This window comes from Sminthopsis crassicaudata, chromosome 3 (assembly GCF_048593235.1).
Source record: "Sminthopsis crassicaudata isolate SCR6 chromosome 3, ASM4859323v1, whole genome shotgun sequence".
NCBI lineage: Eukaryota > Metazoa > Chordata > Mammalia > Dasyuromorphia > Dasyuridae > Sminthopsis > Sminthopsis crassicaudata.
The window spans coordinates 433,083,726-433,096,014 of NC_133619.1; the positions used below are offsets into that span (position 1 = coordinate 433,083,726).

Sequence of the window (12,289 nt, forward strand, 5' to 3'; positions counted from 1 at the left end):
AAACACAAGTATATTAATATTCTGTTAGCATAGTACTGGCATTTTGTATTAATATGCACGATTGTTTTATGTCTTTATATGGAAAAAGAACCTGTTGTAATTTTGAAGGTGTATTTTATAATCAATGTGTCATAATGAATAGAGAGTCAACCTTGAAGTTAGGAAGAACTGTATTCAAGTGTTTAACACATTTAGTTCTGTGACCCTACATAGGAAAAGTGCAGTAGAGGGAGTTTCTTCACCTGGGAGATCCTTATACTAATGAAATAACAGGATCAGTCCTCATCCCTGTAATTATTTTTAATTTTAGCATTCTTTGTATGTCTTCTTTTTATAGTGACATTAAAAATTAGGGATGCTTTGTAGTATAGACAAATAAGACCTCCTAAATCTACATACATTAAGGTATTTTGCCGTTAAGCATCTTTATGACAGAGAAAAACCAAATCCGATCTTTGCAATAGATTTGAAATAGCAGTGAGGAGCCTTATAACCTCAGATCTTTAAATGCACATTCAGTAACAACAACCTGTTTCCCAAAATCTAGTTCTCTTAACTTTATTTATGAAACTTTAGGCTTAGAGAATTCTTAATATCTTTTTAATGATACTGCAATTAAATATGTATGATTACATTAAATTATTAACATTTTCCTCATTTTACCATACCATAAATGTTATGTTTAAAAAACAAAACAAAACAAAACATTTCTGCATTCAATTCTTCATTAAAATTTTGAATTGTCAATAACAGAACATTTAGGGAAAAAAAAAATCTCAATTTTTAGAACTTTCTTAATTCACATGACAAAACAACATAATACCACAATCTTTTTATAGTAACTTACAGCTCTTTTTGAAACACTATATTTTGAAATATAAAAATTTTTGAGGAAAATTAAAATACAAATATAATTGAAGTTAATTTTTACCTTTCTTCTCTTTCACAATTAATTGACTCATTTGAATCCAGATAATTTGGAAATGGCACAATTTCGCTTAAAACTACATTAAAGGCACTTATTTTATTTCATTCTCTTGTGCCAAACATCAAAGCAGGGCACAGCATGAAGTCTTACATACTTTTGTCCATTGAAAGAACATTCAAAACATCCATAAACAGTTTCCCTCTTATAGTTTCCCATTCCACAGAGGACACAAGGTCCTTTTGGAATATTGTGGTTGAGTAAATTAACTCGGACATGAGTCCCTTCTCTAAGAGAGAAGTCAGTCATACTGAGGGATTTATCATAGTAGTAATCTGAGAAAAGGTCATCCATGTAAAGTTCAGAGCGAGCAATGGCATCCATCACCCTTCTATCTGAAAAGGAAATCATACAAAAATAAGCATAAATTAAAATTACAAGGAGAAAGATAAAGCCACAAATGAAATTTTTTATAAATGTCATCTAAAATTTAAAATACTTCAACAAGCAAATTCAAGAGTTTTTAAAATCAAGCTACAAAAATTTTTAATTTAAATTCTTCATTTTGATTAGAGATAGCAGACTAAGTAGATAAGTTTTATATTTTAATGAAGAAGGGAAAATATGTATCACAAATACCCTTTCATTAATGTAATTAGTGATCAGTCTCGAATGACATACTTCGTTCAAACAGTATATTTCTTAATCTGTAGAATATTGCGAATGTTGTTGTTTCTTCTCTTTCAAATCCTCCTTTTGACACTGAAGTGACACAAAGGTCTAACAAAAAGAAAAAGAAAAAAAAAAAGCATAGCACAACATTCTTAGGAAAAAGAAACCCAAATCCAGCTGCTCTACAACTTGTTTGTATAGAGTAGTTTGCATGTTGTCTTCCCCATTACCTTGGGAGCTCCTTGGGAGCAGGGGCTGTTTTCTTGCCTTTCTTTATAGTCTCTCACATGATCTGTGCTAGTCATTTATTGGTAATTGCGGAAAAAGCCACTAAAGAGGTAAAATAGAAATTCAATACAATAATCTTCTTCAGATAGTTTTTACACACTACAATAGCTAGAGGGCTCCCTTACCTCAACCATTTGGATTGCATGATCTATCTTTTGTTTTTTGAAATCCAGTTTTGAATTTTCTGTAGCCTTAAAACTGTAAAGTTAGCCCTGATGGTCAAAAACAAACAAACAAAAAACAATAAAACAAATCCCAAAATCTAAACCTCATAGATTACAAAAAACACTACTCATTTGGGTATATCTAATTTCTAATATTTGTACCTTGTTCTCTTTCCTAGAGGCAAATAATTCATATTTGACTAATTTTTTCTTTTTAAATGTTACATGGTATAGTGAAAAAAAAATGACCAAGCTGGGAAAAGCTACTTTAGACAAGCAGTGAATACAAATGAAATGAGATGCATCTAAAAATTCTTGAGTCAGTAAACAAATGGTCAGCCAGATAGACAGCATTAGCAACAGAAGACATCATTGGTAGAGTGGATCTTGGCAGGTTAGAGCATTGGTTTCAATCTAACAAGGTGAAATTCAATAGGTATAAGATTCAAATCTTGTACTTGAGTACCAAAAAAATATAAGATTGTGATAGAAACAACACGGGAAACCTCACCCGGCCCGGACACGGAAAGGATTGACAGATTGATAGCTCTTTCTCGATTCTGGGACTACAAACTCGATGAATCAGCAATGCAATGTGGCAAGTACAAATCCAATAGATTTTGTGTTTCATTAAAAAAAAAAAAGGCATAGCTTCCAAGAAAGCTGTTTTCATCTAGGGTATTGTGTTCAGTTCTAAGCACCGTGGTATAAAGGACATTGATAAACTAGAGAGTGTCTAGAAGAGGATAGCTAGGATGCTGATCAATTCTGCTGATTCAAGATCAACTAAAGAAAGAGCATGTTTAACTTAGAGAAGACTTAGAGGGGGTAGATAATAGTTAAATTCAAATATTTGATGTTATGAAGAATTAGACTGTGCTCCTGACCCCACTGGGTAGAAGCAATGGGGAGAAATTACAAAGAGGACAATTTGGGCATTAGAGCTGTGTAAAAGTGAACAGGGATCCCCAGAGAGGCAAGATATTCCTCTTCCTTTTAGGGATCTTCTAGCAGAGAATAAAAAACCTCTTGTCTAATCTGTGATAAATGAGGGTATTCTTCCTATAGGGGTTGGATAAGATGATCACTGAGGTTTCTTCTACTTCTCAAAGTCTGTGATCCTATAAAAGAAGGGGGTCATCAGAGATTCTTTAAAAGGGACAAAAGGGCTGCTTATAGGATTCAATTCAATAAACATTTGTCTAATGTGTGAAATACAGAAAGGATTGTACCACAGAATAAGGTAAAATTATATAAAATAGTCCCTGATCTCAGTACCATTAAAAGGATTATATGAATTCATGCAAAGTGAAATGAGTAGAACCAGGAGAAAATCGTACACTGCATCTACAACATTGTACAATAATCAAATATGAATGACTTTGCTTTTCTCAGCAATACAATGATCTAAGATAATTCCAAAAGACAAATGATGGAAAATGCTTTCCATTCAAAGATGATGATGAAGTCTGAATGCAGAATTTTCGCTATTTTTAATTAACATTTTTACTATTTTTCCTTAAGTTTTTTTTTTTCTTTTGGCCTATTCTTTCACTGCATGACTAATATGGAAATGTTTTACATGATTGTACATATATAATCTATATTAAATTGCTAACAATTTTAGTGAAAAGGGGAGAGAGAGAATTTGAAACTTTAAAAAATTTTAATGAATGTTAAAATTTTTCTTCATGTATAATTGAGGGGAAAATGCTGTTTAAAAGTACCTGAGAAGTGCAGAGCTTTGTGAGATTAGGGAGAACACTACTCATTAAGAGGTTCAAGGAAAGCATCCTGAAAAGAGGTGGCTTTTAATCTGGGCTTTAAAGGATGTATAGGACTTCAACAGGAGGAGGAGGAAAGATGGCAATTTAGGATATAAAGCCAAAAACCAGGCAGGGTAGGTGTGGGGGATAATGAAGAATATTTAGAATAGATGGTGATATAAATTAAGACTGGAAACAATCATAGGATTTAGATTCTGGACCAGATCTAAGAAGCCATATATCTCAATCTTTACATTCTGTAGATTTTGAAGAGCAGTCTGGAGTAGCTCAAGGAATGCTGAGCTAGAAGTAATGATAGATCTATTTGTAATTTTGATTATTATTTTACCACGAGTAAATCACTTTCTCTCTCTAGATCTCATTTTAAATTGATATAACTCTATTCCTAACTTACGAGTTATTGTGATGAACATCCCAGCATAGGAAGATTTAAACATTTGTCAACATTTTAAACACTTAATACTTATTGGGTATTTATTGTTTTCAGAACACTCACTTTGTTAGATATTATACTATAAAGTATAGATTCATAACTACTTCTACCTAGTTTCATATCCTGCTTGGAAGAAAAGAAGTATAAAAAAACTAAGTAAGCAGTTATTGTCTCAACAAGCAAATATTTTAAAATCAGTTTTTAAAGATTTAAAAAATATAAAACAGAAATTCACATACTTAAATTGAACAGCCACCAATGTCAAGATTAGGAATAAATTTCCCTGTATTTATTTTATGTTCTTTATGTCCTTTGGAGTTATTTGTTAGTTTAAAAAATAATAATAATCTTTTTTAAAAGTTTGTACTAGAAATCTGTAAATCAAAACCAGCAACGCTAGGCTATTTTCTTACTTTTCCCCTCCCCTATTTCTTCTTCCTATCCCAACAAATGTACTATCTTTTCAGGTGTTTAGTCCTCATTTTTTCTTACCCTTTTTCTCCACCCCTTCAATCAAAATTTTAGAAAATATTAGTTATTTACATCCTAGCATAATAGTAGTTCAATATGTTGTTTCCAATCATTTTTAACATCAATATCTGAATTAGAAGATACAATACAATTGCTTAAAGATATAACGTAAAAAGCAGGTGATTGATGTTTTTGAGAATGGAGGATCCTTATAGATAAAAGTCACCTACTTTCATTTCTGCATAAGAGTGGCCCTTCAGGAAAGTATTACTACATTTTAATGGTTTCATATAAAATAATTGTAAAATAGTTTATTTGAAAAGCGTAAGTATGTGGATATCTCACAAACAGATTACTTACCAAAGGCACCATCCAAATAAATGAAAAGTTCAAAAACACTAAAAGCTATGGTGGTATGTGCTGGAAAAACAATAGCTTTGTCTCTTCCCTTTGGGTTTTGTTCATCAATAATGTGAAACTAATATTCAAAAAAGAAATAACATGCATTAGTTCAGGATCAATTATAAAAGGGAAATTCTTTTGAATATGAAATATTGAAAGAATAACATTTATTCAATTCTCTTATTCAATTATTTTTAGGTAAACCTATTTTTAATGTAAAGAACTATCTTGTTTTAAATTATTTGACTCTTCTAGGGACAATAACTCTACTAGAAAATGGTAATTTATCTTAAGGAAGGAAATATTTTATTCCATTTCACTCACATTACTGTTGGACTTAATGTTAAATCCGTTGCAATAATAATGCTCTCCCAAGAGCAGAATCCTTAATCCCTTTCACTCCTTTTATTCTAGTTACAAATGCAAATCAAATAGATTATTTTAAAGTTTCCTTTGGTCAACATTGTTGTGTTTTAAATGTCTCTCACTCACATACTATAATTATTTTAAAAGTACATTTTTTAAAAGTTATGTTATGATAATGACAATGGCTTAAACCAAATTTTCAAAATATCAATTTATCAATTCAATTTAAGCAACTAAAGGAGGTTATGCAATTAAATGATGAGCTGTTCTGATGCCTTGGGACTTTCAGCAGCCTTTGAAAGATAATCTAAACTTAAAAGCTTGTCTGTGTCTTTCAGGCAAATCAAAGTTCTAATTCATAGGTGAATGGTTTGTTAAACTAGCCAGATTAAATCAATACTTTCTCTTTCCGTTTCAGTACAAATCAGTAGCCCAGGCAGACAAAGCTTCACTTTACTAAGATTTAGATAAAATTTTGCCAAAATCTTACCTTTCCATCCCTAAAAAATGCAATTTTTAAAAAATAAATTAGTCAAATCATTAAGTTTCACTAAATGAAATGAAGAAATATAATTGGTCTAAAGATTTAAGTAAAAATAACTTTCTAAAATTATTGTAAACTAAAAGTTTAAACTCTGAGATGTTTGAAATATAACAACAGAATATTATAACATTATAGTTTCCTATAAACAATTGTTTCCAAAGTATTTAATTTTTATGATTTAAAAAAAGAAAAACATACACTTTGAACCAAACACCTGCTTTTATTCTTGTAGCATCATTTCAGTGATTAAAGGATGATCTTTAATTATATGCACTTTATTTCACAACAACAGATATTTGGACATCATTAAATTCCTTGAATTTAATATCCAAATTTTCTTGGAGATTTTTTCACAAGTTTGACACACAAATAAAAATTCCAATGCAAGAAATATCACATTTTCTGCCATTTTCTATCAAAATGTTAAACAAAACTATGCTATTACAACCATTCCTTTGTCATAGTACCACTAAAACACTAGTTTCTAGTTTAAAAATACATGCATCACAACCTTTTAGTTAGTAAGAGAAGTCTTTTAAGGATATTTACCCTCACTGCTTCCCCACGCATTCCAGCATGAACAGATAATGAACACTGGCGTGTTGTTCTAATACTTTCCATGACTACACACAATACTGCCTTTCTACTACTCCTTGATTGACGGATTAAGCAGTGATCAAAGTTAATTTTTCTAAAATAAAAAAAGAGAAATTCATAGTTAGTTTTGTAATACCTAATTACATTTACTTGTTTTCTAATTATTCATAAAAATTAATTAAAAACCTATTTGCATGTAACATAAAACATTTTGAACAGGCCTAAAAGGAATTCATATTGACATATTGATTAAAAGAAATTTAGTAAATTCTTTTAAAAGAATTCAACTAATACCAAACCTTGATTTTAGGCAATCACGGAATTGCTGTAATTTGCTGGGAAAGCAAAAAAAATATTTATTTGTAAAATACCTTGTTTCTTAACTGTGAGGTTTTTGCTTTGTTTTGTTTTTCTATACTTTCCTATTCCTATTCCTATCCTGTGTCTATGTCTCTTTCCTCATCTGCAAAATGGGAATAATAATAGTGCCTACCTCCAGGGATTTGACGAATTTACATTCTTTGTTTAGTTTACCATTCTCTTCTGTGAGTCAATAAAGATTATTGTTATTGTTTCCAGTTCTACTCTATGAAACCCCATTTGGGATTTTCTTGGCAAAAATATTAGAATGATTTGCCATTTCCTCCTCCAACTCCTTTTACCTTATACTGAGGCAAACAGGATAAATTGACTTGCCCAGGACCACTGGGCTAAGAAGTTGAGTCTGGATTTGAACTCTGGAAGAGGAATCTTACTGATTCCAAGGCCAACACTATTCACTGAGCCATCCCCTAAGTTGCAAAGTTATAAGTATTAGATATAGGTCCTCAAGGGCAGGGACAGTGGTTTTGTTTGTTTGTTTTGTTGTTGTTGTTCTTGTTTGGGGGAGGGAGTTTTCCCAACACTAAACAGTGCCTGCTACATTATAAATAGTTAATAAATGCCTACTACTTGCCTGAATAAAAACCCTCTATTAAGTGACATGGAAATAAATATTGTGAGGAGAGGAAGAAGTAGCATTTATCAAATGTGGCCCTGAGAAAAGCACCTTTTATGGACCAATCAAGAACTTTTTTCAAATGATTTTTAAAACTCACAAGATTAACTGTAGAATTCTGAACTTAAACATTAAATTGCTCAGCTTTATAAAATAATAAAACACATTTTAAATGTATTATAGCCAAATTTGTAATAATCAGATATTTACCTGGATTTTAAAAATACATCAAAAACATACTGACCTCGTAGTAAGTTCTTTGAGTAATGTCGTTACTTCTACTTCATGCTTAGTTACCACACCAAATGAAGCTTTTACTGCAATAGAATCTGACCCAGCAACATTAATCCCAACATCATTCACCATATGATTTCCTCGTCTGTTTCCATAGAGGGAAACATCTGATTTATCTTCATAATTCAGTAATTGGTAGGATGAAATACCTTTAATAAAAGAACATTGTTGTGTTTTAAATGTCTCTCACTCACATACTATAATTATTTTAAAAGTACATTTTTTAAAAGTTATGTTATGATAATGACAATGGCTTAAACCAAATTTTCAAAATATCAATTTATCAATTCAATTTAAGCAACTAAAGGAGGTTATGCAATTAAATGATGAATAATATTCTTTTCTTTGTACTCAGGAAAATGTTGTATGAAAAGAGGAATAAGGTGGTGGGAGTATTTTATAAGTAACAATCTGTTGTTAAAATGCCAATTCAAACTCCTGTGTTCCAAATAAGTCTAGAAAGATTGAGTTAACTAAAATACACTACATATATATATATATATATGTATATATATATATATATATAATATATATAATATATATATATATTAATAACTTATATGACAAAACAACAACAATATGACAACCGTAAGTAGTGGTAGTAGAAATAATGATAGGATAATTTCTCCATTTCAAAGTACTTTTGCTTCTTTGTAAGCAATATGAGTGCTTATTTGAAGTTAAGATGTTTCGGTTATTTTCAGTCCTGTCTGACTCTTAATGATTCTGTCATTTTCCTTGCAAAGATACTAGAATGGTTTGCCATTTTCTTCTCCAGCTCATTTTATAAGAAAGAATCAAGATAAACTGAGTTAAATGACTTACCCAGTGTCACATAGCTCATAAGTGTCTGAAATTAGATTTTAACTCAAGTCTTCCTGACTCCAGGCTCAGCATCCATTCTACTATAATCACCTACCTGTGTAATTTGAATAAGGTTAACCTGTATTCGAATTCTGCCTCTAGATTCTTATTCTGTATGCTGTTTTTCTGTGGTCCATAATTTGTCAATACCATCCATAGGATTTTCTTGGCAAAGATGGTGGAGCTATTTACCACTTCCTTCTCCTGGGACTAAAGCAAACAAGGTTGAATGATTTGCCTCCAGGGTCCTTCAGCTAGTAAGTATCTGAGTCTAGATTTGAACTCAGGTCTTTCTGATTCCAGGACCAGCCCTCTAACTCATCTACTAATCCCCTTAAACTGCTTCAGTATGTCTACTCTAATAATCCATACTATTTGTACGACACTAAATAAATCATTGAACCTCTATGTGCCTTAAGCAATTTTCTAGAATTTATTTACAGTGTCATAAATGGGAAGTTCCTTATAATTATGAAATCCCCTTCATCATCTGATTTAATTCATTGTTCCCATTTTGCAGTCCTTTAATATGTGAAGTAGCTAGGTGGATATAGTGATAAAAGCCCTGGATATAGACAGTCAAGACCACCAGTAACCAACTGTGAGTAATTAGGAATGGTAAGTCTCTCAGTTTCCTTGTCTTTATATAATAATAGCATTTACCTTACAGAGGTTTTCCAAATTCAATAAAATATGGAAAGGGCTTTGTAAACTCTAAAGCACTACATTTATATAGTGCTAATATCATTGTAAAGTGATCTTATTACAAACTGATTTGGTAAAAATCTATTCAATTAAATACCTATTTATTGAGCACGTAAAAGTCAGGGACTGTGATAAGCTAAGACCACACAAAGATAAAAATGAAAATTATCTCTGCCCACAAGAAGTTTACCATCTACTCAGTGCAAAGGAAAAGTTATAACAGCATATATGTATGTATGTATATATATATATATATATATATATATATATATATATATATATATATATATATATATATATATATATATATATATATATATATATATATATATATATATTTGTGTGTGTGTGTGTGGATGGATAGATATATATGCACAAAGCAATAGGGAGAGAGAGGGGAAGACGTGGCAAATTGAGGAGTTCCATGCATTTAAGAAATCTGAAAATATTTTGAGCTCCTATTAATTTTGATGATATACAAATTTGAAGCACTTTCTGTTACTAATATCAACCCACCAATCTCAACAGAAAGTTTGACAACAACAAAAAAAATCATACTATTCCTATAACGTGTTACCTGTATTTAGGTTAGTAATAGAGTACAAAGAGTAGTTATTCTAAAAACAGGCTTTCAAAAGCTATTGAAAAACTTACCAGCTGAAATTTCTCTGTCTCCTAGGAGAATATCATTCAGTGTAAAAGGTGTTGAGGTAAATTTAGCTCTCTGTAACAAAAAGCATCTTTTCTTTTTAACCACAAGGCTCAAAGGCTGATATTTGTCAGCTTCACTGAGGCTGGGAACGGGAACTAATCTCCCTCCATCTCCAACTTGTTTAACAAAGCTCTTGGTAGCAGCAGCAAACATATTAATATAATATTAATGATAAAACACTTCATTAACTGAAACTTCCAGATATAAATCCATAGTCAAAGCCTCGTATTTTAAAGAAAATTACTAGGCAAAAAACTAAATCTAGAATGAATTTTTAAATACAACTATATACTTAATTAGAAAAGCAAAATAACCTGTTTTCACTAACTAGTTTCCAGTGTGCAGAACCCCCAGCTCCCTTTCAGTTTCATGTACTCAGCATAATGAATTATACATCAAGTGTAAACTGATACACTAAAGGTAAGACTGAAGCGCCACCACCACCATCCTATATGACTAAAAAAGCTCATAGAAGAAACTGATATTGACAATGATGCTTTTTGTCAGGACCAGAGCTAAGTAAATATGATGGGCAATGGATCCCGGAGGAGACACTGGCAAGACCCGAGGATTGAAATGCCCAGCATTTGCCCTGGATACAATCTTTAGTGGAAGTGATCCAGAGGAAATTTCTTCACAAGTTAATGATGCCAGTGTGGGGACAGTATGTTTATGCCCTTTCCGACAATAGAAAAAGAGTCCTTTGGGAACAATTTAAAGACTCCCGATTTTCTTATGTCTCATAAGAAAGAGGGTACTCTTCTGCACAGCAACAAGTGAGGGTTGATATTAAATGAACATTCTTAGCACATGTTATTGTCTAACCATCTCATGTTAGTGTTAGTCTCTGGATTTATGCTTAAGGAGACAGAATGAAAAACATTGTTGTAATGGAGACCTGAGAGTGTTTTCCTTCATGATTTTATTCTTGTTTTCCAAGCTGTGGCTGTGGAGTGAGGGTCGGTGGTGACAAGCATTTGGGGCAGAAGGTACATTGGCAAATGCAGAACGATGCTTAGGGCCCGAGTGGATGCTCATTATTTTAAAACAAGAGCTATCTTCTTTGGGGAGATCCAATTAGAGTGCAGGTGTGGTTTCCAAAAAATTTTATACACCTGGCCTTAACGCACTGTTTTAATAAAATTTAATTTAATAAAATAAATAAATAAAACTACAATAAGGATTAAAAAAAAAAGAAAAGAAAAGAAAAGAAATCCTTTTCATGTTCAAGGTTTGGGCTCTCTCCGCGGGGTGGATGGCAGTACCGAAAGCGGGGCTCCGGAGCTCAACGGTCCGAAGCATGGATGAAGCCGAGAAGATTCCAGCAAACCCCAGGAGGTGGCGAGGGGAGGGGAGGGGGGAATTGACTCGTCAGAAATGGGAACGCGCTGCTACCAGGGACCGTTTCACCCTTTGTACTTGCATCCTCAACGTCCCACTTAGCGCGTGGCAGAGTGGACACTTGTGGTGATGGATGCCCTCCCTACACCAGCTCTGACATGACGTCATGGCGTGTGGCCCGGCAAGCCCCCGGAGCCCACTAAGTTACTGGTTCGTGCTCCCTGGATTTAGGGGCCCCTTGGACCGAGGACAGCGTCTGGGGCTGGAGAACACGCTTGTTACACATAAACAGAGGGGCGTCACGTTTTAGTTAGAGAATGATCACTTGTCATTCGGACGTGCTTCCATCCCAGCTCAGGAAGGAAAGCATCACCGGGCTTTCGGCTAGAGGAAGGAGGGAAGAGAGTCTGACGGTGTGTCCACGGGAACCCCGCTCTGGAGGATCTCGGAGGGGGTGCTCCCACTATGGCGGCCCAGATTCGCCCTCTCCTCAGGCGGAGCAAGCAGTGCCCGGGTAGGGAGAACGATGACCCCGCTCCCAGAGCCCGGCTCGCGGGGCTCGCGGGAGGGGGCGGGGTGCGGGTGGTAGTGTCAGTGGCCGCACGCCGCGCGCGCTCGCGGACTTGAGAGGGAAGGTCAGTTTGCGGACTGAGATCTGGAGAGCCTGTGGCAGCTGAGGGCCAGCTGGGAGGAGCGAGCGCCGGGCGGGGGGCCGGGGCCGCGGCGC

General features: G+C 33.7%; 1 protein-coding gene across 1 annotated transcript; it reads right to left on the minus strand.

Annotated features, from left to right (window-relative positions):
• Positions 1–707: 707 nt before the first annotated feature.
• PJVK (pejvakin) lies at positions 708–10,482 on the minus strand. Its single transcript, XM_074302993.1, has 6 exons — positions 10,164–10,482; positions 7,891–8,089; positions 6,602–6,743; positions 5,101–5,218; positions 1,607–1,705; positions 708–1,320 (listed from the first exon to the last, which is right to left on the minus strand). Exons 1-6 carry the CDS (start codon positions 10,372–10,374, stop codon positions 1,025–1,027), a joined length of 1,065 nt encoding a protein of 354 aa, XP_074159094.1. The 5' UTR covers positions 10,375–10,482; the 3' UTR covers positions 708–1,024.
• Positions 10,483–12,289: the final 1,807 nt, after the last annotated feature.

Coding starts and splice junctions, on each gene's coding strand:
- PJVK (XM_074302993.1), bottom strand. CDS start 10,374: ATGTTTGCTGCTGCTACCAAGAGCTTTGTTAAACAAGTTGGAGATGGA. Junction 8,090..10,163: donor AGACAGAGAAATTTCAGCTG/GTAAGTTTTTCA, acceptor CTTTTATTAAAG/GTATTTCATCCTACCAATTA. Junction 1,706..5,100: donor TTATTTGGATGGTGCCTTTG/GTAAGTAATCTG, acceptor TCTTTTTGTTAG/ACCTTTGTGTCACTTCAGTG.